The sequence below is a fragment of the Crinia signifera genome, chromosome 4 (genome assembly GCF_055691185.1).
Source record: "Crinia signifera chromosome 4, ASM5569118v1, whole genome shotgun sequence".
NCBI lineage: Eukaryota > Metazoa > Chordata > Amphibia > Anura > Myobatrachidae > Crinia > Crinia signifera.
Genome location: NC_139220.1, coordinates 308539988 through 308566596, shown reverse-complemented (window position 1 = coordinate 308566596; position 26609 = coordinate 308539988). Strand labels below are relative to the sequence as shown.

The following is a 26609-nucleotide window of genomic DNA, read 5'->3' as shown; positions in this document are numbered from 1 at the left end:
CAGGTATTAGGGAGGAAAGAGGTGGAGGAAGGGACAGAGGTAGTTAGGAGAAGTCGATCTGAAAACAGATAACTGACAGTGGAGAGGTGCACTTAGCAATTGTCGTCCGTTGCTTAGCGAACAGGTTACTGCTGCAAGCTGTCCCGCTTAATGCCCACCCCCACCTCCAGCGCAGCCCACATCCCCTTGGTAACATGCGAGGGGATGTTTCTGAGAACATGAGAAATTTTCCATGGTCGCTGACCATAAATGATTTCTCTCCCCTTCGTATAATAAAATTCAGTCTAAACTGACTTTTATTTCTGTTGGAGTCCACCGAATAAACCGCTGGGCATTCCACTGCTCCAGTCGCTATCCACCACCCTTACCTCCCCTACCCGTGTGAATGCCAGCTGTGATATTTGCCGAAGGCGTTCGCAAAGCGGCCCTGCACATATGCATGCCCATAGCTGCACCATTTATCCCCGGCGCAAATACGCTGGGGCCCGAATGATGTTGAATCACCCTTTTAATTATCAAAATAACCATGTGCATATCTGATCTTACTCGCGCACCAACATGAAAGTCTGAAAATGGAAATAATGATGCTGTATTGAATTCTGCTTCATCATGGGCTCTTCTGTACCCTACAAACACGTACTAAAAGGCTTACTAATGCTATTATTATTATTATTATTATAATTATTATTATTATTATTATTATAATTATTATTAAATTATTATTATTATAATAATATTGATTTGAAATTATTTATATTTTTTCACCTCAGAATCTACGTGGAAGCATTGACAGCGCAATATCTTATATAAGAGACCACTATCAATCTCTAAACAAACCGTATTCTGTTGCAATTACTTCATATGCACTGGCCAGAGCCGGAAAGCTGCAGGACACAGGGAAGCTGATGTCTGCATCTACAGGTATAGTAATGTCACCTGCAGTACCGTACATCACACATAGAATGCAGGGAAGCTGCTGTCTGCATCTACAGGTATAGTAATGTCACCTGCAGTACCGTACATCACACATAGGGCGCAGGGAAGCTGCTGTCTGCATCTACAGGTATAGTAATGGCACCTGCAGTACTGTACATCACACATAGGATACAGGGAAGCTGATGTCTGTATCTACAGGTATAGTAATGTCACCTGCAGTACTGTACATCACACATAGGATACAGGGGAGCTGCTGTCTGCATGTTCAGGTATATTTATGGCACTTGCTGTACTGTACATCACACAGAGGATACAAGAAAGCTGCTGTCTGCATATACAGGTATAGTAATGGTACCTGCAGTACCGTACATCACACATAGGGCACAGGGAAGCTGATGTCTGCATCTACAGGTATAATAATGTCACCTGCAGTACCATACAACACACATAGGATACAGGGGGGCTGCTGTCTGCATGTTCAGGTATATTTATGGCACTTGCAGTACTGTACATCACACAGAGGATACAGGAAAGCTGCTGTCTGCATATACAGGTATACTGTAGTAATGGTACCTGCAGTACCGTATATCACACATAAGGCACAGGGAAGGTGCTGTCTGCATGTACAGGTATAGTAATGGCACCTGCAGTACCGTACATCACACATAGGGCACAGGGAAGCTGCTGTCTGCATGTACAGGTATAGTAATGGCACCTGCAATACCGTACATCACACATAAGGTACAGGGAAGCTGCTGTCTGCATGTACAGGTATAGTAATGGCACCTGCAGTACCGTACATCACATATGGGGCACAGGGAAGGTGCTGTCTGCATGTACAGGTATAGTAATGGCACATGCAGTACCTTATATATCACACATAGGCCACAGGGAAGCCGATGACTGCATGTACAGGTATATTAATAATACCTAGAACAAGGGTATGTAGGGTGGGGGTAGTTACATTTACCACCTCCCAACCTGCAAATTCCAGCGCTTAAATATTGTTATAATAGAGAAATAAATGAAAATAATTTTTTTTCTTGTATGAATAAAATATCCACTGCTGCTGGTGGGTCTGCTGGGACTCACACAAAAGGTTTGGAAAAAAAATTGAAGAAATTGAACACCATGCGCTGCTAAGTGGATATGTGTAAATTCCTTGCTGAATAGAATGGACACTGGACACACTGTATACAGTAGTTGTAAAGTTTATAAAGAGTAACATACTGTATAATAATAGAATTAAAAACAAAACATACACATAAAATGCAATTGTAGCATAACAGTATCAATCTAGTATAGCACGTTAGAAAAAATCCTCCATAGGGTCATTTGAAATATGCAGGGGGAAATCACTGTTTGAGAAGTGGTCAGAATGAGTATTAGTGGGGAATTGCCAAGCTGGTTAGAATCACAGATATGCAGGAATTGACAAATTGCACATTAATAGGTGCCGTCGCACACAAATCCCGCTACATCGGATACATCAAAGTCTAACTAATGCATGTGTAACTTTTGTCAAAGTCTAACTAATGCATGTGTAACTTTTGTCAAAGTCTAACTAATGCATGTCTAACTTCTATCAATGTCTAACTAATGCATGTGTAACTTTTGTCAAAGTCTAATTAATTAATGTCTAACTTTTGTCAAAGTCTAACTAATGCATGTCTAACTTTTGTCAAAGTCTAACTAATGCATGTCTAACTTTTATCAAAGTCTAACTAATTCATGTCTAACTTTTGTCAAAGTCTAACTAATGCATGTCTAACTTTTGTCAATGTCTGACTAATGCATGTCTAAAGGCCCCCATACATTAGGCCGACTTGTCCTAGGGACAAGTCGGACCCAATTTACCTGCGAGCCGCCCGGCAGCTCCCCGGGAGGCTCACATACAATTTGGCACTTGATGTGCCATTTTTTACATGGGATAAATCGCATGCGATTTATCCCATGTAAAAAAAAACCCGGGGAGCTGCAGGGCGGTGAGCAGTAGTGGGGGCGGGCAGCGGCAGTAGTGGGGACGGGCAGCGGTGGTCGGGGCGGCCAGCGGCGGTAGTGGGGGCGGGCAGCGGCGGCGGGGACGGGCGGCGTTTGCGGTGAGCGAAGTGTACTTACACATAGCAGCAGCGGCGGGGACGGGACGCGCAGTGGCGGCTATTATATTTTTAAAATACTTGTCAAATGACCGGCCGCTCTCTGATTGGCTGAGAGCTCTCTGGCCACTGCGCGTCCCGTCCCCGCCGCTGCTGCTATGTGTAAGTACACTGCGCTCACCGCAAACGCCGCCCGTCCCCACCGCCGCTGGCCGCCCCCACCACTGCTGCCGCTGGCCGCCCCCACCACCGCTGCCGCTGGCCGCCCCCACTACTCCCCCGGTGTCTGTATGCATATGCCTGTCAGGTGGCAGGCATATGCATACAGGGAGGTCGGACGTGATCGTATGTACAGACCGTCCGACCTCCCTGATCCGGTCCGATGCGCACGGGACCGCGCATCGGATCGGATCAAATGTCACATACCTACGATTTTGGGCCGATTTCATCCGATTATCGGCACGAAGTGCCGAAATCGGATGAAATCGTCCCAAAATCGCATAGTGTATGGGGGCCTTAACTTTTATCAAAGTCTAACTAATGCATGTCTAACTTTTGTCAAAGTCTAACTAATTCACTGTCTGACTAGAGATTGTCTACCAGCCATCTGGAACTCGAGCAAGAATAGGTTAAGCTTAGGATAGGTAAAAGCTTTATCTTCAAGGGCACATCAAACAATGCTACTTTTAGGAGATTTATCTCGTGCAGATGGTGGAGGGCTGGTGGATGAATATCGGAAGATCATGAGGACTATTGGACCAATCTCATCTAGCTGATTATCAATTGCCCACTACAACCAATTTGATTTTTCTGTTTGATTTTCAAAACTATTTTCTGGGATGTAATAGCAGATGATTTTAGTCTGATTTTATGAAATGTCTGATTTTTTTTCGCCAAAATTGGAAACTTTACAAAATCGGACAATCTCATAACAGACAAGCTCGCTAAAATTTGCAAGCTTTCAGCTAATAACTACGAGATGCTGGTAAAAAAAGCCAGATGCAGGTGTTTTCACTATGTTAAACACACAACTTGGCTGATGGGAACCAAGTTTGAACGTAAGACACAAAACAGCTATATAAAATCGGACATGGGGCCTGATTCAACTTGGATTGCATGATCAGCTGCTTGCAGCCCCATAATGAGAACTGGTTTGTTTAGGGCGGAAGTATTCAGCAATGTTTTTAAAATCAAGTACCTGCACACAAGTACAGCACATTTGTAACAAATAAACATGAATAATGTCTAACCTTAAAAATGAAAAATATATTTTGAGCTATAAAAATAGCTTATATACAGTACAATTTTTAGACATTAAATGCATATTATACTATTATGCAGATTCACAAGCAGTTTCTACAGATAATATAATATACAGCATGCCTATATTCTTTATGTAATTGTGACTGTATTTGCATAAAGAATCTTCTGCTGCAGGCCCGAATTCAACGCGGCCGGCAAGGGGGTTAAACGGTGGGGATCACTGAAAACAAGCGACCCTCAACGTTTAATTCCAGCACTGGCTGCTCATCCTATTCAATGTTCTGCTGTTTTTTGTTGCCGCACATGCCGTTTCCCCATCGCTGCAAAAACTTAGCGACGGGGAAACGGCGCGTGCAGGGGGTCAGTTGAATACTGACTGTGCAAGCTGTGACAGCAAGCAGTCAGCACTGCTCACTGTCACAGCTCGCAAAAATCATTGAATATAGCCCACAGTATTTATCAGCCAAACAGTGTAACATTATTTGTAATGTACTGATTGTGTATTTGCCCTGAAATCTCTTTCTAGGTAACAGTCACTGGGTAGAGCCAAGCTCCCACTACTTATCCCTGGAGGCTACATCCTATGCAATCCTCGCGCTACTCAAACTAAATAAATTTGAGGAGACTAGACCGGCAGTTAGATGGATCACAGAGCAGCAATTCCGTGGAGAAGTTTGGGGATCAACACAAGTATGTACTGTGACTCCTCCATTAACTCAGTGACAACTTTTACAAATGTAAACAGTTCAACTGTGTATGAATGGCTGAGTAAGGAGCACATCAGCATCGATTGGTCCACTAAACAACTTTGGGTACTATGTACTAAGCCATGGAGAGACAAAAGTGAATGGAGACAACGTATCAGCCAATCAGCAGCTAACTGCCATGTCACAGGCTGAGTTTGAAAAATGAAAGTCAAGAGCTGGTTGGCATTTTATCACCATCTACTTTATCTCTCTTCAAAGGTTAGTATATAGTCCCATGATCATTGTTAATTAAAACATCGCTCAAGATAATCCTGAGTGCCTCACTGACAAATCATGGACATCAGCAAAGGTTTTCAGAGATATTCCCAATAACATTTGAAGTGAGGTTTGGATGAAAAGTTCTCTATGCTGAACTTATGCTGTCATATCGGGATCAGCACCTTGGGGTAAAGTTGCTAAGATGGGAAATATGTTGAAGATGGGATGTGGCCCAGAGCAACCAATCAGCTTCTACTTTATTTAGCACCTTCTAGAAGATAAGAACTATAATCTGATTGGTTGCCCATAGCCAGATTCCATCTTCAGTCCTGGAGATCGCTCAGCACACAATGATGTGTCAGCGCCGTGTGCTGAGCAATCTGTCAGGGCCAGTGTCCTCACTCCTAAAGCTTGGCATCTGGGAGAGCTACTGCAGCTACTGCATCACCCAAGGGAACCGAATCGGAGGCCCAATGGAACCCGGTTGGTGAGAGGATAGCATTGCAGGACTTTGGGTGAGACCAACCCGATGACAGAAATCTTCTACACGCCTTTGAGACTGTAAAAGTAGTTGATGGCCGGGTGATTGCTGCTTTGCTATTAGAGGGTTTGCCACATTTCTTTATTGAAAAATGACTTGCTGCATCGTGTTGCTACTTTACAGGGGAAAAGGGTAGATCAGTTGTTAGTTCCTGGAAAACTTGAGCAGTTGGTATTGGAAGCTGCACATTTATGGGGTGGCCATTTGGGTGAGGAGAAAACACCCCAACGCATACAGTTAAGGATCTTTTGGCCAGGCCTTTATGCCTTAGTCGGGAGGTACTGTCAGGAATGGCCAGTGTGCCAGAAGATGGCCCCATGGTCAGAGTTCACTGGTACGCCTCCTTATTTTTTCTGTGCCTTTGAGCGGATTGATACGGATCTGATAGGGCCAGTGGAAAAATCTGCTTGAGGGCACCAATACATACTAGTGCTAGTGCATTATGCCACCATATACCCAGAAGCTATACCCCTGCGTAATATGAAATCTGGAGCCATTGGCAGAGAGCCACTAATCCTGTATACCCGCATGGGAATACAGAAGGAGGTTTCCAAACGTATAAAGGACTTGTGCCGGTTGCTAAAGATAGACTGGATTACCAGCTCAGTGTAACACCCGCAAACAGATGGCCTGGTAGAAAGCTTTAATCAAATGATTAAGAGGTCAGTGTCTCAAGAGAAACTAAGACAATTAGACTGGGATTTTTCCTACCTTATTTAATGTTTGCGGCCAGAGACTGGTACCCCAATCCTCTACAGGGTTAAGTCCCTTTGAGATCCTTTATGGAAGACAGCCCAGATAGATTCTGGATCTATTAAAAGAAATGGGGGAAACCCAAAACCAACATTGTCAGGACCCGAACATCGTTCAGTTTGTGTCCCAACTGTACGACCATCTAAGGCAGATTCACAACATGATAAACAGAGTTATGACATGGCCGCAGTCAACCGGTCCTTTAAACTGGGAGACAAGGTGCTAGTGTTTGTGCCCACTACAGAGACTAAGACGTATGTTCAATGCCTTATGAGATCATAGAGGCAGTAGGACTGGTCAATTACAAGGTACGACAAGAGGATAGAAGAAGAGAGATCCAAATCTACCTGCTCCCTTACTCTGGAATTCTCTACCTGTCCCCCTCATACTCTCCACTTCTATACAGAACTTCAAACGGGCTCCCACTTCTTCACTAAACCCAGCAAACTGTCCTTCTAACCTTCTGTTTCTCGCCCTATCTAGTCCCCGGTGTCACCCCTGTCTGTCTGCCCCTCCTCTTTAGAATGTGAGCTCTTACGAACAGGGACCTCCTACCTCATGTGTTATCCTTTCTTACTTCAGTAGTCTTCGACTGCACCAAAGCACGCTGTGTGCTGCCACCTGGATACTTATGTTGCAGCAATCAGCTGATGTTCCTATGATCATTTACCCTGTATTTGTCCTGTATTTTCTTCAACTGTAAGTCACTGTTTTCCTGTTTGATTATGTGTACTCTATAACTGTCCGCTGTGGAACCCTTGTGGCGCCATATAAATAAAGGATAATAATAATAATAATATAAGCCTGTTAAAACCTTAAAAGGAAGTTCCAGTCAGCCCTCATTGTTAGCAAAAAAAGTTCCAGAATGCCAGGTACCCATTGAAGTCATTTGGTGGCCCAGTACCATGTTGTGTTTTCTGCCATTCTGGGAAGGACACACCCACATGATGTTGTGACTCCACCCTCGGTGGCCATTAAAAAAGGCCATATCACATACCCGAGGCAAAGTGGGCAGCAGTAAAGCAAGAGGTGGAAGAGATTCTACGCCTAGGCAACCACTGACCTAGACACTGTCGACCTAATGACCTGTCGACCTAAACCCATGTCGGCCTAGACTCATGCCGACCTAGAACTATATCGACCTTTCCCCATGTCGACCTAGTGGTGTCGACCTAATGTTTGTCGACCAACTTGCTGTAGACCAAATGATCGCAACCCGTAGAATCTGTCCTCACTTGGTCTAAATCCAACTGTAAGTCACAACTTAGGACATTTCTTGGTCTGGTGGGATATTATCGCAGGTTCATTCACGATTTTGCCACTAGAGCGTCTTCACTAACCATATGTCTTAAAAAAAAAACAGTCACCAGAGAAGATAACATGGTCTAGACCAGTGGAAACTGCTTGGCTTGGAATTAAGACAGAGCCTGTCTCGCAAGTTCCTGACTTTAAAAAGCTATTTGTGTTACAGACAGATGCCTCTGGGACAGGATTAGGAGCGCTCTTTTCCAAAGAGGACTGTAGATGCATCTGATGCATCTTGGTCTTTGTAGTACCCAGGTTGTGACATCACTTCCGGTCACACGGCTGGCCGGGCAGTCAGTATTGGCCGGAGCAGGAATAAAGACGCACATGATTGAAGCTGCACAGGTGTCTGTGAGTTTCTTGATACACACACATCGCTGACAACTGGAGAGAGTGGCACGTGTACTGCATTGCGGGCTTATCAGACAAGTCAAAGAAGGTACAGGCATACACGCTGCTGAACCTCGCGGGCACAGATGCCGGGGACAAATCAGAGGCATTCATCTACGTGGATACAGAGAGCAGAGAGGATCCTGAGGTCCTACTTGCTAAGTTTGAGGAGATCTGCATGCCGGTAAAGAACATCATTATGGACAGGCATATCTTCAACAGCACAAGACAAAAGGGTGACGATACAGTGAAATCATACGCCTCCACACTAAAACTACTGACAAAGAGGTGCAACTTTGGGACACTCACAGATGAACTCATCCATGACAGAATCGTGTGTGGCATTAGAAACAATAAGGTACGTGCACAGCTGCTAAGCGAGAAGGGCCTCACAGTAGAAACCGCCATAAGCATATGTATGCTCCATGAGCAGGCAGAAAAGGGCACAAGGGAGTTAAAGAAGGACACGGAAGTATGTGTCATGGCGGCCACCACACCCCGCTCACCCTCATGTAGGAATTGCGCAGCACAGCACCCCCCAGGCAAGCAGAACTGCCCCGCATATGATAAACGCTGCAATGCATGTGGCAAATGGAACCACTTCGCCAGGTGCTGTCGCTCCAAAGACCAGACAACCCCAAAGCAGCAGCCAGAACCCTGATACAGCCGCACACCCAGGCAGGTCAGCCAGGTAGACACAGACCTGGTGCACAGCACAGCCCGCACAACATCAGTGTGATCGACACTGTTACAGACTGAGAGGGGTGAAATATTTATAAAGCTCAAGACCAAACACACCAGCAGAGTGGCCACAATCAAGATAGACTCAGGGGCCAAGTGCAACGTCATGTCATGCAGACAACTACGCGAGCTAGACCCTGCTGCACAGATCAACCCACAGGACAAAATCAACCTAATAGCATATGGAGGCCAGGTCATCACCACACTTGGCACCACAAAAATACAGTTCAACCGTGCTGAATTGCTTTTCCACATTGTGGACCAACAAGTTAAATCATTGCTTGGCCTCCTGGACAGCAAGAAACTGGGCCTGTTGAAACTGGGGTCTGATGTACACGATATTCAAATGACTGTCCCAGAAATGAAAGACTTCCAAGACTTATTTGATAACAGCATACTAGGAAAGCTGCCCATCACATATCATATGAGGCTGGATGACTCTATTGCCCCCACTGTTTGTGCTCCCCGCAGAGTCCCCATTGCAATGAAGGACAAAATCATTCAAGAACTACACAGAATGACGCAGGTAGGTGTCATTGCACCAATTGAAGAAGCAACACAATGGGTGTCTAAAATGGTAGCAGCTGCTAAAAAAGATGGGACTGTACGGTTATGCATTGACCCAGTACACCTAAACAAGGCACTTTTACCCCCCTACCACCCGCTCCGCAATCGAGCAGGTGATTGCCGACATGCCAGGTGCAACCGTCTTTAGCACCCTGGATGCCAAGTGTGGGTTTTGGCAGATCCCTCTGGACAGAGCCTCTTCTTTGCTTACTGCCTTCATGACCCCCATTGGGCGCTACGTCTTCCTCCGCATTCCCTATGGCATCACCATGGGCAGCGAAGTTTTCCAGCGATGCATGGAGCAACTGTTCGCTGTGACATCATCGTTGACGACATCCTCGTCTGGGGCCACACCAGGGAGTAGCATGATCAACGCCTCCACCAGGTACTCCAACAGGCTCGCGCCCTCAACCTCAAGCTCAACCCTGACAAGTGCAGGTTCAGAGTCACGGAGTTGGCATACGTGGGCCACATCCTCACCAACAAGGGCGTCCTGCCAGACCCAAACAAGGTCTCTGCCGTCATGCAAATGCCCCTCCCAGCAGACAAATTGGTAGCGCTTCCTGGGGATGACCAACTACCTGTCCAAGTTTCTTCCACAGTACAGCAATACCACTGCACCTTTGCGGCAGTTACTGCATCAGGACTTTGAATGGTGTTGGTTGGACACACACACAGTTGCTGTCAACCAACTAAAGACCATGCTCACACACCCGCCAGTCTTACAGTACTTCAACATGCATGATCCTGTTGTCCTTGCTGCTGATGCTTCACAAAATGGCCTCGGGGCTGTTTGCCTCCAGCACCGCAAACCGGTGGCATTTGCATCCAGGGCCCTCACTGACACAGAGACAAGATATGCACAATTTGAAAAAGAACTGCTGGCACTTGTCTTTGCTTGCAAACATTTTCATGACTTCATCTATGGCTGTCCTGTCGTGATTGAAACAGATCATCAACCCCTAATCACCATCCTGAAGAAACCCATACACTCTGCCTCATCCCGCATACAGAGCATGATGCTTAAGCTCCAAAGGTACAATTTGGACATTATTTACAAGCCAGGTAAAGAAATGTATGTTGCTGACGCATTGTCCAGGGCATTCCTGCTTTCCACAGACTTGGGCAGCCCTGAGGACGAGTTCGAGGTCATGGCTGTAGAAGTCCTTCCCACTAAACGGATGGAGGAGCTGCATGCAGCCACCAGCACAGATAAGCTCTCTACAGTCCTCATACGCCCAGCAGTTGCACCAGGGCCATGCAGGCCTGGAGTCCACCAAGCGCAGAGACCGAGAAACTGCATTCTGACCCTCTATGTATGGTGACATTGAACGGTCCGTGTCTCTTTGTGCCCCCTGCAGTGCCCTGCGTCCTCATCAGCCACGGGAGCCCATGCTGCTCCACGACATCCCGGACCTCCCTTGATCCATCCTGGCGGCTGACCTGTTTGAATGGAGGGGGGAAGGAGTACATGGTGCTTGTGGACCCTTACTCAGGCTGGTTCAAAATTAACTACCTCACCACCACCACAAGCCTGATGGTAATATCAAAACTAAAAAGGCACTTTGCAGCACATGGCACCCCGCAGCAGCTCATCACTGATAATGCCATGCAATTCAAGAGCAGAGAGTTCGCAAAGTTTGCCAATACTTGGGACTTTCAGCATATCACCAGCAGTCCTCACTATCCACAATCCAACGGCTTGGCGGAGCGGGCATTTCGCTCAGCAAAGCACTTGATGGAGAAGTGTGCACGAGATGGCTCAGACATATACCTAGCCCTGCTTAACCTGAGAAATACACCCAGAGATGGGTTCGCCTCCCCTGCACAGTGTTTGTTGGCATGGCGCACCCGTACGGTGTTCCCCATGGCAAAGCAGCTCCTGCGGCCCAGAGTGGAATCCCAAGTGAGTGATTGCAGAGCAGGTTCAAGTGACGCAGAGCAGGCTCCAAGGCATCCTACAACAGATCTGCACATTGCCTGCCACCACTTTCTCCAGGCCAACCGGTTCGCATACAGACTGAGCATGGCTTTGACAGAACAGCAGTGGTGCAGCGTCCAGCAGAGCGTCCTAACAGTTATGTGGTGCAGTCTGATGATGCCTTGTATGAGCGCAACCGCCGGCACCTGCTGAGTACAGCTGAAGAGGACTCTGCACACTCGGGTCCATCAGTTACTGCCACTGCTGCAACCAATGCTAGTGGTGATTCACATCATGTGGACGATCCCATCCCAGAGTCCTTACCGGTGGCAGAGCCCTCCCAAATTGTTCAGGACAATCCCATGGGTTCACAGCACACCATCACTAGGTCCGGTCGGGTGTCCAAGCCCAATCCCAAGTTCCAAGACTTTACTATGTAGTCTTTTTCCTTCATCTTTATCTTTATTGTTGTTGAAATTGTTATATCCATGCATGTTGTGTCCTCTCAGTTAAAAGGGGGATGTAGATGCATCTGGTCTTTGTAGTACCCAGGTTGTGACATCACTTCCGGTCACACGGCTGGCCAGGCAGTCAGTGTTAGCCGGAGCTAGAATAAAGACGCACCTGATTGAAGCTGCACAGGTGTCCATGAGTTTCTTGATACATTATACACACAAATCTAGAAGGACGATGGAGATGAGAAAGCCATCCTCTACTTTAGCTGTAAATTACTGCCCAGAGAGCACAAGTACTCAACTGTAGAGTAGGAGGGCTTAACAATTAAGTGGGCAGTTGAATCCTAAAATATTATTTGTTGGGACAAAAGTTTTTTCAGACCATGCGCCCTTACAATGGATGCATATGAACAAAGAGGTGAATGCTTGTGTGACCCATTGGTCTTTGGCCTTGCAGCCATTTACGTTTGAGTTGCGGCATCTTCAGGGGGAACAGCACCTCAATGCCGATGCCCTTTCCAGGAGGTTTGTAGGTCCTGATCCTCCAAGCAACCCTATGGTGAAGCTAGAGGAGGAGGAAGAGGGTGAGGTGGGTGACCTCTGGAAAGTGGTGGAGGGCTGTGTACCCAGGATGATGAAGTAGAGCTGGGTAAGGCAGAGAGATCACCTGCAAATGTATGACATTAGTCAGAGAAAGTTCTTGGGTCACTTCAGTTCTTAAAATGATGAGGCCATGGCCAATATCATCAGTATCACGTGCTGGTCTTCATTAAATAGATTCCATTAATAGTCACTGACACCCAGGGAGGCATTAAGAGAGGAGGAGGCCCATGTGCAGCACCCTCCAGCCAGGCCCCATCCTCTCTGCCACCATTCAGTGCAATAGAATCTGAGCACTACAGCACTCAGACTCTATGGTGCATACGCAGACCGCCAGAAAAATGGAGGTCAGCCCGGTGCTGCTGCTTTCATAGCGGAACTCCGGAGGGTAAGTATTAAAATAATGGATGCAGTGTGTGCGATGTGGGCCCCCTGGGACTCAGGGGCCTGTGTGCACAGTGCACATTGCACCCATTATAAATACCCCACAGCTGACACCTAAAACATTGGTGAGATACCATAGCTATCAATGTTTGTTAAGATAATGTGTTTTCTATAACATATACACATTAATCTCCATGAGGAGACCCTGGAACGAATAGAACTGGAGACATCATGTACTATAAGAAATGGTGTAAAAAGCACAGTCAAGGAGACAACACAGGACTATATCATTTTAACTGCAACAGCCAAACCTTGGGCAAGAAATAAATCTCGGTATACATTACAGTATTTAATTTTTACAATAAAGCATAGTATGTAGTAGTAGTGATGATGATAATAATAATAATAATAATAATAATTACAACAAAAGCTGTTTTCAGTTAAGTAAAAACCTACTGTACATCTATGTGTTCTAGGCTACTATCATGGTGTTCCAGGCTCTTGCCCAGTATCAGATAGATGTCCCAACTGTCAAAGATTTGGATATGGATGTCAACTTTAAGCTCCCTGGTAGATCAGAAAGTACAACTCATCGCATCAATCTCAAAAATGCCTTGTTGGCACGCTCGGACCAGGTGAGAACTTGCTTGGTATGAGTGGGTGGGTGAATTTCTGCAATTTACACACATAGGAGAATGCGGCACTGGGTACTAAGAACACACACACACCCTGTGTGCACTAGTGGGGGTGACTGTACAATGTACTCATAGAGGAGAATGTGACACTGGGTACTCAGCCCCCCTGTGTGCACTAGTGGGGGTGACTGTACAATGTACTCACAGAGGAGAATGTGACACTGGGTACTCAGACCCCCCTGTATGCACTAGTGGGGGTGACTGTACAATGTACTCACAGAGGAGAATGTGACACTGGGTACTAAGACCCCCCTGTGTGCACTAGTGGGGGTGACTGTACAATGTACTCACAGAGGAGAATGTGACACTGGGTACTCAGACCCCCCTGTGTGCACTAGTGGGGGTGACTGTACAGTGTACTCACAGAGGAGAATGTGACACAAGGTACTCAGACCCCCCCGGTGTGCGCTAGTGTGGGTGACTGTACAATGTACTCACAGAGGAGAATGTGACACTGGGTACTCAGACCCCCCCTGTGTGCGCTAGTGGAGGTGACTGTACAATGTACTCACAGAGGAGAATGTGACACTGTGTACTCAGACCCCGCCCCCCCTTGTGCGCTAGTGGGAGTGACTGTACAATGTACTCATAGAGGAGAATGTGACACTGGGTACTCAGCCCCCCCTGTGTGCACTAGTGGGGGTGACTGTACAATGTAATCACAGAGGAGAATGTGACACTGGATACTCAGACCCCCCTGTGTGCACTAGTGGGGGTGACTGTACAGTGTACTCACAGAGGAGAATGTGACACTGTGTACTCAGACCCCCCCCCTTGTGCGCTAGTGGGAGTGACTGTACAATGTACTCATAGAGGAGAATGTGACACTGGGTACTCAGCCCCCCCTGTGTGCACTAGTGGGGGTGACTGTACAATGTAATCACAGAGGAGAATGTGACACTGGATACTCAGACCCCCCTGTGTGCACTAGTGGGGGTGACTGTACAATGTACTCACAGAGGAGAATGTGACACTGGGTACTCAGCCCCCCCCCCCCCCCCCCCTGTGTGCACTAGTGGGGGTGACTGTACAATGTACTCACAGAGGAGAATGTGACACTGGGTACTCAGCCCCCCCTGTGTGCGCTAGTGTAGGTGACTGTACAATGTACTCACAGAGGAGAATGTGACACTGGGTACTCAGACCCCCCCTGTGTGCGCTAGTGGGGGTGACTGTACAATGTACTCAGAGGAGAATGTGACACTGGATACTCAGACCCCCCTGTGTGCACTAGTGGGGGTGACTGTACAATGTACTCACAGAGGAGAATGTGACACTGGGTACTCAGCCCCCCCCCCCCCCCCCCCCCCACTGTGTGCACTAGTGGGGGTGACTGTACAATGTACTCACAGAGGAGAATGTGACACTGGGTACTCAGCCCCCCCTGTGTGCGCTAGTGTAGGTGACTGTACAATGTACTCACAGAGGAGAATGTGACACTGGGTACTCAGACCTCCCCTGTGTGCGCTAGTGGGGGTGACTGTACAATGTACTCACAGAGGAGAATGTGACACTGGGTACTCAGACCCCCCTGTGTGCGCTAGTGAGGGTGACTGTACAATGTACTCACAGAGGAGAATGTGACACTGGGTACTCAGACCCCCCTTCCCCCCTGTGTGCACTAGTGGGGTGACTGTACAATGTACTCACAGAGGAGAATGTGACACTGGGTACTCAGACCCCCCCCCCCCTGTGTGCGCTAGTGGGGTGACTGTACAATGTACTCACAGAGGAGAATGTGACACTGGGTACTCAGACCCCCCCCCCTCCCTTGTGCGCTAGTGGGAGTAACTGTACAATGTACTCATAGAGGAGAATGTGACACTGGGTACTCAGCCCCCCCTGTGCACTAGTGGGGGTGACTGTACAATGTACTCACAGAGGAGATTGTGACACTGGATACTCAGACCCCCCCTGTGTGCACTAGTGGGGGTGACTGTACAATGTACTCACAGAGGAGAATGTGACACTGGGTACTCAGACCCCCCCCCCCCCCCTGTGTGTGCTAGTGGGAGTGACTGTACAATGTACTCATAGAGGAGAATGTGACACTGGGTACTCAACCCCCCCTGTGTGCACTAGTGGGGGTGACTGTACAATGTACTCACAGAGGAGAATGTGACACTGGGTAATCAGACCCCCCTGTGTACACTAGTAGGGGTGACTGTACAATGTATTCTTAGAGGAGAATGTGACACTGGGTAATCAGACCCCCCCTGTGTGCGCTAGTGAGGGTGACTGTACAATGTACTCACAGAGGAGAATGTGACACTGGGTACTCAGACCCCCCCCCTGTGTGCGCTAGTGGGGTGACTGTACAATGTACTCACAGAGGAGAATGTGACACTGGGTACTCAGACCCCCCCCCCCTCCCTTGTGCGCTAGTGGGAGTAACTGTACAATGTACTCATAGAGGGGAATGTGACACTGGGTACTCAGCCCCCCCTGTGAACTAGTGGGGGTGACTGTACAATGTACTCACAGAGGAGAATGTGACACTGGGTACTCAGACCCCCCTGTGTGCGCTAGTGGGGGTGACTGTACAATGTACTCACAGAGGAGAATGTGACACTGGGTACTCAGACCCCCCCCCCCCCCCCTGTGTGCGCTAGTGGGGTGACTGTACAACGTACTCACAGAGGAGAATGTGACACTGGGTACTCAGACCCCCCCCCCCCTGTGTGCACTAGTGGGGGTGACTGTACAATGTACTCACAGAGGAGAATGTGACACTGGGTACTCAGACCCCCCCCCCCCCCCTGTGTGTGCTAGTGGGAGTGACTGTACAATGTACTCATAGAGGAGAATGTGACACTGGGTACTCAACCCCCCCTGTGTGCGCTAGTGGGGGTGACTGTACAATGTACTCACAGAGGAGAATGTGACACTGGGTACTCAGACCCCCCCCCCCCCTGTGTGCACTAGTGGGGGTGACTGTACAATGTACTCACAGAGGAAAATGTGACACTGGGTACTCAGACCCCCCCTGTGTGCACTAGTGGGGGTGACTGTACAATGTACTCACAGAGGAGAATGTGACACTGGGTACTCAGACCCCCCCCCCCCCCTGTGTGTGCTAGTGGGAGTGACTGTACAAAGTACTCACAGAGGAGAATGTGACACTGGGTACTCAGACACCCCCCCTGTGTGTGCTAGTGGGAGTGACTGTACAATGTACTCATAGAGGAGAATGTGACACTGGGTACTCAACCCCCCCTGCGTGCGCTACTGGGGGTGACTGTACAATGTACTCACAGAGGAGAATGTGACACTGGGTACTCAGACCCCCCCCCCCCTGTGTGCTCTAGTGGGGGTGACTGTACAATGTACTCACAGAGGAGAATGTGACACTGGGTACTCAGACCCCCCCTGTGTGCACTAGTGGGGGTGACTGTACAATGTACTCACAGAGGAGAATGTGACACTGGGTACTCAGACCCCCCCCCCCCTCCTGTGTGTGCTAGTGGGAGTGACTGTACAATGTACTCACAGAGGAGAATGTGACACTGGGTACTCAGACCCCCCCCCCCCTGTGTGCACTAGTGGGGGTGACTGTACAATGTACTCACAGAGGAGAATGTGACACTGGGTACTCAGACCCCCCCCCCCCCTGTGTGTGCTAGTGGGAGTGACTGTACAATGTACTCATAGAGGAGAATGTGACACTGGGTACTCAACCCCCCCTGTGTGCACTAGTGGGGGTGACTGTACAATGTACTCACAGAGGAGAATGTGACACTGGATACTCAGACCCCCCCTGAGTGCGCTAGTGGGGGTGACTGTACAATGTACCCACAGAGGAGAATGTGACACTGGATACTCAGACCCCCCTGTGTACACTAGTAGGGGTGACTGTACAATGTATTCATAGAGGAGAATGTGACACTCGACTTGCTGGAAATGGTTTCATGTTGTATCTCTTTACAGACTAAAATCAATCAAGACTTTGTAGTTACTGCACAAGGGAAGGGACAAGGCACTTTGAGGGTAAGTGTCATTCAGGCTTTATAACCATCTTGTTTATTTTTTGGTTTTATAAATTGCATTTTGTTAAAATTATGGATTATGGACAAAATAAAAAAAAAAGCAATAACTTACATTGTACTTCCCAACAGATAGATTTAACCTTGCAACTAAAGGAGTAGTTTGCATGAAAACTCCCAAAGTTGGGTTGCACACAGGAACAAAAATGACCCTGCAGTTTACTCGGATTCCAGGGGTTATGTTGGTTCACTCATAAAGGTACAATCATTCTATAATGGACCATGTGGATTGCAGGTGGGGCAGATGTAACATTTGCAGATAGAGTTAGATTTGGGTGGGGTTTTACTTCAAACTGATATCTATATTGCAGTGTAAAAATCAAGCAGCCAGCAGTTACCCAGCACAGAAACAATAAAACACCCAAATCTAACTCTCTCTGCACATGTTACATCTGCCCCACCTGCAGTGTACATGGTTTTGTCCATTAGAGCAGTGGTTCCCAACCCTGGTCCTCAAGTACCCCCAACAGTGCATGTTTTCCAGGTCAACCGGCAGGTGCATTCATTATTCAGTCACGTTTGAAAAGATCCACAGGTGGAGCTAATTATACCACTTGTGATTCTGTCTGGAGACCTGCAAAATATGCACTGTTGGGGGTTCTTGAGGACCAGGGTTGGGGACCACTGCATTGGAGAGTGACTGTGCTTTTAAGAGTGAACTAGAATAACCCCCAAAGTGTTTTTTCCCTGCTTGAGTCCTGATGTTAGCCGTGCTGAAAGTGTCCCCGGCAGGTCCACCGTTCGATCTGACAGACCGCTCAGCACTTCTATCTCCTGGCATTCGTGTCCCTGGGGCGAGTTGCTTGTCAACCAGGGACGTTGAGTAGCACTTCCGGCCAGGAGCACCTGGCCGGGTGATCACTTCCCCCGGTGATTGCCGGAGCAACGGGAGACGCCGGGCAGGTGAGCCTTCCCGCAGCTGTCAACATTAGGTCCGGGGGGCTAGGTGGATTCTCCTTATGTGATTGGTAAACTTTTAAGTGTTTCAGTCCAGAACAGCCCCGTGGGTGATAGCTTTCGTTTTGTGGCAGTGACCTTCCTCCCTCTTGGCTCCTGTTTCTCCTGCTCAGTTTGCTCGATCTATTCCTTGGATTCCGGCTTGTATGCAGTCCCGGTTCTGGTACTACCATTAAGTGCTCCACATTGATGCCCTGGTATTATTTCTCTTATTATTCAATTTGTCAGTAACATTGTGGGCAGTCTGGCGTTCCTTTCTGGTCCACACTTGTTACCTTTCCTCTGGGATTTCCAGACCAGCAATATAGGACTCCTTCTTAAGTTATGTACACCAGGTATGTTGGAGAGCACTTGAAATTGAGCCAGGGAAACCAAGCAGTCGTAAATCTCCATCTGCTTTCTGCTTTAGAGCCCAATATTAAGTGAAAGACATTCCCACCAAATATTTAAAGGGGAACCCATTTCATCGTTACAATGCCAACAGGTGTCTGGCGCACCCAGAAATATTCTAGCAAGTGTCAAGGGGCACCTGTACCAGCGTGATAAAACCTTAAACTGCATCTCAACCACTGAGTAACTTATCGAACTAACAAAAGTGGCCTGAAAAATCTTTTCCCAGTCCTTCTCTGTTAAATCAAGCTTTAAGTCCCGTCCCCAATCCCTAGAATATTTAGGGAGGTCCAGGGACTTATTTTCAATCAGGAATCAGTGTGAGAGGAAGACCAGTGGATGGGAAGGAACTAGGCACATGCCCTCGAAAATAGGTTAGGGGTCTGAGAAAACTATGTCCCATGACAAAATGCTTCAATTGAAGATATTTCCATATCTCCGATGGTGGGAGGTCCCATTTCAACTGCAAGGCAGGGAAAGGGACGATCCCTCCACCGCTCACTAGCTGGCCGACACATGCCACCCCTTTCAGCTTCCATGAGTCAAAGTCTTGACCAGACGTGCCTGGAGGAAAGTCAGAGTTATGGAACAGTGGTGTCAGAGGAGAGAAACTATATATATATAAGAAGATATATATGGGAACTTGCGCAGTCTGTTCCAATGTAATAGTGCGGGACCAATGGTAGGATGGGCGATGACATGGACCTTTGAGCACCATGGGTAATGAGTTATTGATGAAGATAAGGACCATTCCATTATCCTCAGTGGCGTAACTATATAATTTGCGCCCCCCCGCCAAAAAATTTTCGGCGCCCCCGCCTCCATACCTGACAGAGCCGCATCTGCGGTCACTGTCCCGTCCAGTCTCCCGCTGCTCCAGTCTCCGCTGCGCTGCTGCCCGGCCGCATCTGTCTGTGGTCACTGTCCCGTCACTCGCTCCCGGCGCCGGCTCCTGCTGATAATGAAAAGTGACTCTTAGAGAATGGCTGCCAAAACTGTCTGCAATACGGGGGCAGCCATTTTCTAAGTGTCACTTTTCATTATCAGCAGGAGCCGGCGCCGGGAGCGAGTGACGGGACAGTGACCGAAGATGCGGCCGGGCAGCAGCGCAGCGGGTAACTATAGCACCGCAGCCCCCCCGGCGCCCATAGTTACTCTGCGCCTCCCCGCCACGGCGGGGGCTGCGGTGGCTTAGTTACGCCAGTGATTATCCTATTAAAGACAGCGGCATCATAATACAGGGAGAAGTGGGGAAATTGAAGACCTCCCATGTGTCTGTGGCGGAAAAGTATGGCATGTTGGAAGCGGGGCAACTTATTCCCCCAGACAAAATCTCTAACTACATTGTTAAGTCCCGGAACCAAGTTTTAGGGATTTGAACTGGGAGAGTCTGGAAGAGATATAGAACCCTGGGTAGGATGTTCATTTTAATGACACTGAGCCTAGAGAGCCTTCTGTTGCCCCATTCCCTAAGTTCAGAGCGAAGTGTGGTAAGCAATTTTTTGTGTGTGAGATCAGTATGTATTGTGATTCCCAAGTTTTGAAGCTATTGGGATGCCAGATAAAGGGGAAGGGTAATTTAAGGCCCTCTAGGGATCGAGATGGAGCCAACACATTCACTGCCACGAACTTAGAGAAATTTATTTTAAAGTTTGACAGGGTATTCAACCTACGGAATTAAGACATTAGGTTGGGGATCGAGACGATCGGGTTCGATAGGATGACCAGCAATCCGCAAATAGGGCGAGCTTGTATTCCCTACCCCCTACTGTGAGTCCAGAAATATTTGGGTTACTCCTTATGGACTTACTGTAGCTAATTCCTCCATGCATAATATAAAAATAAGGGGCGAGAGAGGGCAACCCTGTCTAGTTCCATTCCTAATCAAAACTGGTGCAGAAAGGGCCCCATTAATTTTAATTCTAGCTGTAGGGGAACTATAGAGCACCAGAATCCAGCATAAGCTAACAGGACCCAGTCCTAAATGTATTAAGACCCCTCTCATAAAGACCCAACTGATTATGTTAAAAGCCTTTTCGGCTTCGGTGGACAGTATCACCTCAGGGGTATGGCCCAGTGAGGCTAAGTGCATCAGATCGATCATTTTGGTGGTATTATAACGAGCCTCCCTCCCCAGAACGAATCCCACCTGGTCCGAATCGATGATCTGGGGAAGCAGAGACTTCAATTTGTTAGCCACAAGTTTGGCAAACAGCGTGATGCCTGTGTTAAGCAGAGATATCAAGTGGTAGCGGGTCCTTCCCCTCCTTTGGTATAACCATTACATAAGTCTCTAATGCTTGTGAGGAAAACTCACAGTCACCAGAGATGTTATTGAAAGCCATCAGCATTTTTGGAAAGAGCAGATCCTTAAAGAGTTTGAAGTAAGAGACAGTAAAGCCAACAGGGCCTGGACTCATTCCAGAGGGTGCATCCTTAAGAGCTTGTTCCAGCTCCGGAAGATAGAATGGGGAGTCTAACCAGGCACTGTCAACTTCAGAAAGCCTTGGGAATCCCATCTCATTTATCTACCAGATCCTGGGCAGCCGGCAAAATTTCAGAGGACCCAGAGTCCCGTAGATTGTACAGTTTGGTATAGTAGGAGTAAAATGTGTCGGCTATGTCGCTTATGAGTGTACGGAGGATGCCTTCCGTGTCCACTACAGTTTGTATGTATAAAGTAGCCCTTTGGGCGCGAAGCGCTCTAGCTAAAAACCTCCCCGGTTTGTTGCCTCGTTGAAAGAAACTGTTCCTGCATAATTTATAATCCCTCTTAACATCCTCAAACAATAGAGTAATTGTCTCGTTCAACTCTGTCAGAACTGGGGCAGATGGCCCTGATTTGTGCAACGTCTCCGGGTCTCTCAACCTCTGGAGTAAAGCAGTTTTTTCCCCCAATTTTTCCTTTTTCAGCAATGAGCCTAGTTGAATAAACTTTCCGCTCAGAACACATTTATGTGCTTCCCATCACATGACCCTGGAAACGTCCGGCGTCTCATTGACCTCAAAATAGTTCTCTATAGTCTCCGTCAGCTGAGGTTTAAAACATGAATCCATCAGGACTTGTTCATTCAACCTCTAAATACACTGTTTAAAATGAGGGCAGGACGTCGCCAGAGTCAGAAAGATGGGTGCATGATCTGACCATGTAATTAGCCCAATATCTGTATCTTGGATTAAATGCAGAAATCTGTGGGGCAGCAGAAAATAATCTAGCCTAGAGAATGAGTCCCCCTTATTTTGGAGCCTCCACGTGTCGACCAGCTGATGCCCATGGAGAGTGCCCTGTGGTGCGAGGTTAGTGAGGGCCTAGCCGGTGTTCCTGAGATGTCAACCTCCGGCTGGAGTGACCAATTTAAATCACCCCCTAATATCGGAATTCCCTCGACCAGAGAGGCAATCCGATCCAAAACCGTTAAAAATGTAGGTTGTGATTGGTTGGGGTTGTATATATTTATAAAAATATATACCTGATCGAACAGCGTGCATTTAACCAGGAGTGTTCTGCCCTCCTCCAAGGTAATTGATGTTATGTTTTGGAATGTCAATCATTTGGATAACAGGATAGCGACTCCCAGAGACTTACTCTTGCTATTGTTGTTGTAAAAAGAGAGTGAGTAGTTGCAGTCCTTAACGGTAGGGGCAGCTCCAGATTTAAAGTGGGTTTCCTGAAGGAACGCAACATCAGCCCTAAAGGCAAAAAGGTCTCTGAGCACTCTAGAGCACTTTTTGGGGACGTTTAAGCCCTTCACATTGAGGGAAACTGCCAATAGTTTGTTTTATTTGTTCAGGCAGACCCTTTTAGACAGTTTTCACCTTTTACCTATTTCCTTTATGAATCTCCGGTACCTTGTCCCTTGTTAAGAGCTGGTGGCACCGGAGTTGGGACGGACCTAATTTGCCCCTTCAAATTTCACATTCAAATGCTATTATAGGGTAAGTCCTAGTTGTTGCAGGTACCAACCATCCTCCAGGAATGGCTAACAGAGGCAAAGTAGGGCTCGCCGTGGCTGTCCTAAACAGTGGCCACAGCTGTGGGTTCACACTCAAACTCCTAACACCTGAATTTTCGCTGTGGGAGAGGCAACTTAAGCAACCTTTTCCCATGCTAGGATTTTTGCCGGCTGTAAGTCATGTCATAAACACAGCGGTTAATTGAATACCCCCAAATTAACATAATTCTAAATATATTTATTAATATGTTTCTTATTATAGTTATTCAATGCAACATTAATAAATTGGATTTGTTTGTTTGAAGTAAATCTTGCAGAATTTTTAAACAGATGTTGCCCACATGCAATCACTTCAGTTTCTGTTAGAGCCCCAGGAAGTCTGATTACTATGCATTAATTATTAATTACTCATGATGATGTCATTTTTCCCAAAGGTGACATCTGTGTATTATGCAATTGAGACAGAAAAGGAGAGGAAATGCAATAACTTTGATCTCACTGTAAAAATTCAAGATGAACCTGATGGTGAGTGTGTTTTTTTTTTTATAACTGTGTTTTAAAATAACGGTTTTAAAGATGAGACATCTTTTACATCTAGAACAATTGCCAATGAGCCGCAGTGTTTTGGGATATCTTATGCTATCTGTACATAATTTATTGTTTGCTTTGCCAGTTGTAACTTGTTGTTTTTTAAACTTCAATCCTTTGAGGGGAATTTAGTTGTCATGGAAGGATAAAAATTGTCATTTCCACTGCTTTAAATGTCCTCACAGCTGATTAACAACTTCATTCAGACAAAAGTGCTCTCCACCTCATGGGTTAGCAGCCACTTTTATGGGAGTTCCCACTGCCGTAAAGTGTTGCAGGTACAGCACAGCTTTGTCAAGCCGAATCCTTTGCTGGCAATCAAATTCCCGACATTGCCAATTGCATACCTCCCAACTTTTGTCTATAACCAGGACCTGCTGTGCAGAAGGGGTGGAGCTAAGGGGTGGATGGATGAGGTCTCGGATAGAAGGCGGTATGGCCTAGCGCCGCTACCCCGTTTTCATCATTTTCTGAGGCGCACTCATAGTGGGACAGTTGGGAGGTACAGTATGCAATTGAGCCACACATGTACAAGTTTAGGCTGCCAGTGGATCATCCTAATGCAGTGGTGGCCAAACCGGTCCTCGTGATCTACCACATTTTTCAATTCAACTAGCTGGTGCACAACTGTAGTCATTACTAACTGTCACATTCCCCAGACTCCCTAGGTGGTGCACAGCTGTAGTCATTACTAACTGTCACATTTCCCAGACTTCCTAGCTGGTGCACAGCTGTAGTCATTACCAAAGGCGTGCGCAGCACATTTTATTAGGGGGTGCACTGTCAAAGGGGTGTGTGTAGCTCCACCTATTGGGCGTGTCTTCCATCAACTATTGGCACTCGCTACAATATAAAACGTCTGTTAGCCACACCATAATCTCCTTCCTATTTCAGTTTTAATCTAATTACTCTGTGTAACAGTACATGCAAATACAATCATAAACATATATGGATGACACAGGTATGTAGTGATAGGACAATGGTCTACTACAATTAATAATGAAAACATAAATAATTGATTGGTGGGTGCTTCTTTAAATGGAATACAGTTCTAAAAAGCTAAAGTTATTGCTGGCATTGCTAGCGGTAGAGGTGTTCATAAGGGTGGGCACAGCATTAGGGGGTGCCTGTGCACCCCTAACACTCAATTTGCGCACACCTATGGTCATTACTAACTGTCACTTTTCCCAGACTCCCTAGCTGATGCACAGCTGTAGTCATTACTAGCTGTCACATTCCCCAGTTCACCTAGCTGGTGCACAGCTGTAGTCATTACTATCTGTCACATTTCCCAGATTCCCTAGCTGGTGCACAGCTGTAGTCATTACTAACAGTCACATTTCCCAGACCACCTAGCTGGTGCACAGCTGTAGTCATTACTAACTGTCACATTTTCCAGACTTCCTAGCTGGTGCACAGCTGTAGTCATTACTAACTGTCACATTTTCAAACATGCTGCATTCAGTCCTACTATAGATCCATGGGTTGTTTGAATAACATGAACTGTTGGTAGATCTCGAGGACAGGTTTGGCCACCCCTGCCATAACGGATACATTTAGTAAAGGTTCTACAAATGAATAGAGGTGATGTTGCTCATAGCAGCCAATCAGATTCTGTCTATCAGTTCTCTGTTGCATCCTGGGAAATGATAGACAGAATTTGATTGGTTGCTATTGGCAACATCACCTCTTTTCATTTTTAGAACCTTTGGTAAATTTACCCCTTCTAAAAAGTATAAGCTACAATGGCTATTGAATGTAAGAGGTACAGATGTGTACTTATCAAAGTACCAAGTAAGAGGTACCAGGCATCCAACCACTCTGAGCCGCTCCGAGTGGTGCAGCTTAGCGCCTTATTCTGCACAATGTGCATTTTATTAGCACTTGTACAGATGCAGAAGCAGTCACATACAGAGATATCTCTTCCATTAGGATCTAGGGGGCGCCGCTGAGCCTGCCTATAACAAAATTTAAGATGACTTTAAGAGGAAGACATCCTTGTTTTACTTAATGCAGGTGGCGGCTGTGGTACTTCTAAAATGCCAACCCCACACTCTCATTTGAGGGACTGGAAAAATGGGTATTGGGGACAGTATGGTGTTGGGGAGGGGACGCAGTGAGTTGAAGCTTTGCCTAGGGTGCAGAGTAGCCTTACACCTGCCCTGGTCACATATACCCCTTTTACACCAAGAACATTTCCCGGGTTATTGCTGGGTCGACCGAGGGTCGGGGCAATATAAATAAATAAATAAATGGGAGCCTTAAAAATAACCTAAGTCCAAAGACCCAGCAATTCAGTGCTTGAACTAATAAGCCCAACTAACACAGGCTCTATAAGAGACTTGCCAATTCTTGGATATGCACTAATTTGAACTAACCAAGCAAGCATTTATTTTAGTTTGCACTGATGCAATATACATACTATGTCAGGGGTTCCCATTCTTGTTTGAATCACAACACCCTAGAGAGTATCTGAATTTTTTCACGCTTGGGCCCACCCAAAAAAGTAGAAGAATAAATATAAAATGAAGTAGATTGTGTTTATATGGGATTCTTGGGTCCAGTTATGTGGCAAAGAGCAGGATTGTACACATGTTTTGATTGGCAGCCACCAGAACTTGTTTTGACCATAAATAATTGACCATAAATCATTTTAATTGGTCCTGGACCACTAACCCGTGGCACCTCTGCAAGTGTCCCGTGGTATCCCAGGAAACCATGACACACAGTTTGGGAACCACTGCACTATGCCATACTAATAATTGTGAAGGACATATGCTGCATTATTGCATACAAATGTAGTTTTATTAAAAAGCACACTCCTGATTAGGAGTGAATTTCTCTACATCAGGAAAATATAGTCCTACATTATTGTTTGGCTTCTAACCAGGAGAATAATGATGCTGTGAATTAAGTTCTTATAAAAATTAATTTAAGAATATTGTGTGTGTGTCCCCAGCTGTGAGAGAGCTGGGAAGGAGATACCATCCACAAGATCCCCTTTTATTATAAGGATTTATTATAGTGTCAAAGGACACAAAATACTGGTTATGTTACGGTATTTTG

The 26609-nt window shown here is 46.8% G+C and overlaps 1 protein-coding gene across 1 annotated transcript in view; it reads left to right on the top strand.

Moving 5' to 3' along the window:
- Positions 1-26609, top strand: part of LOC146075794 (venom factor-like) — a 186926-nt gene that overhangs the window by 128520 nt on the left and 31797 nt on the right. Inside the window, exons 28-32 of the mRNA XM_083185393.1 lie at positions 771-921; positions 4822-4985; positions 13394-13552; positions 17540-17599; positions 23390-23480. Coding sequence (XP_083041519.1) covers positions 771-921; positions 4822-4985; positions 13394-13552; positions 17540-17599; positions 23390-23480 — 625 coding nt within the window. The remainder of the gene's footprint in view (positions 1-770; positions 922-4821; positions 4986-13393; positions 13553-17539; positions 17600-23389; positions 23481-26609) is intronic.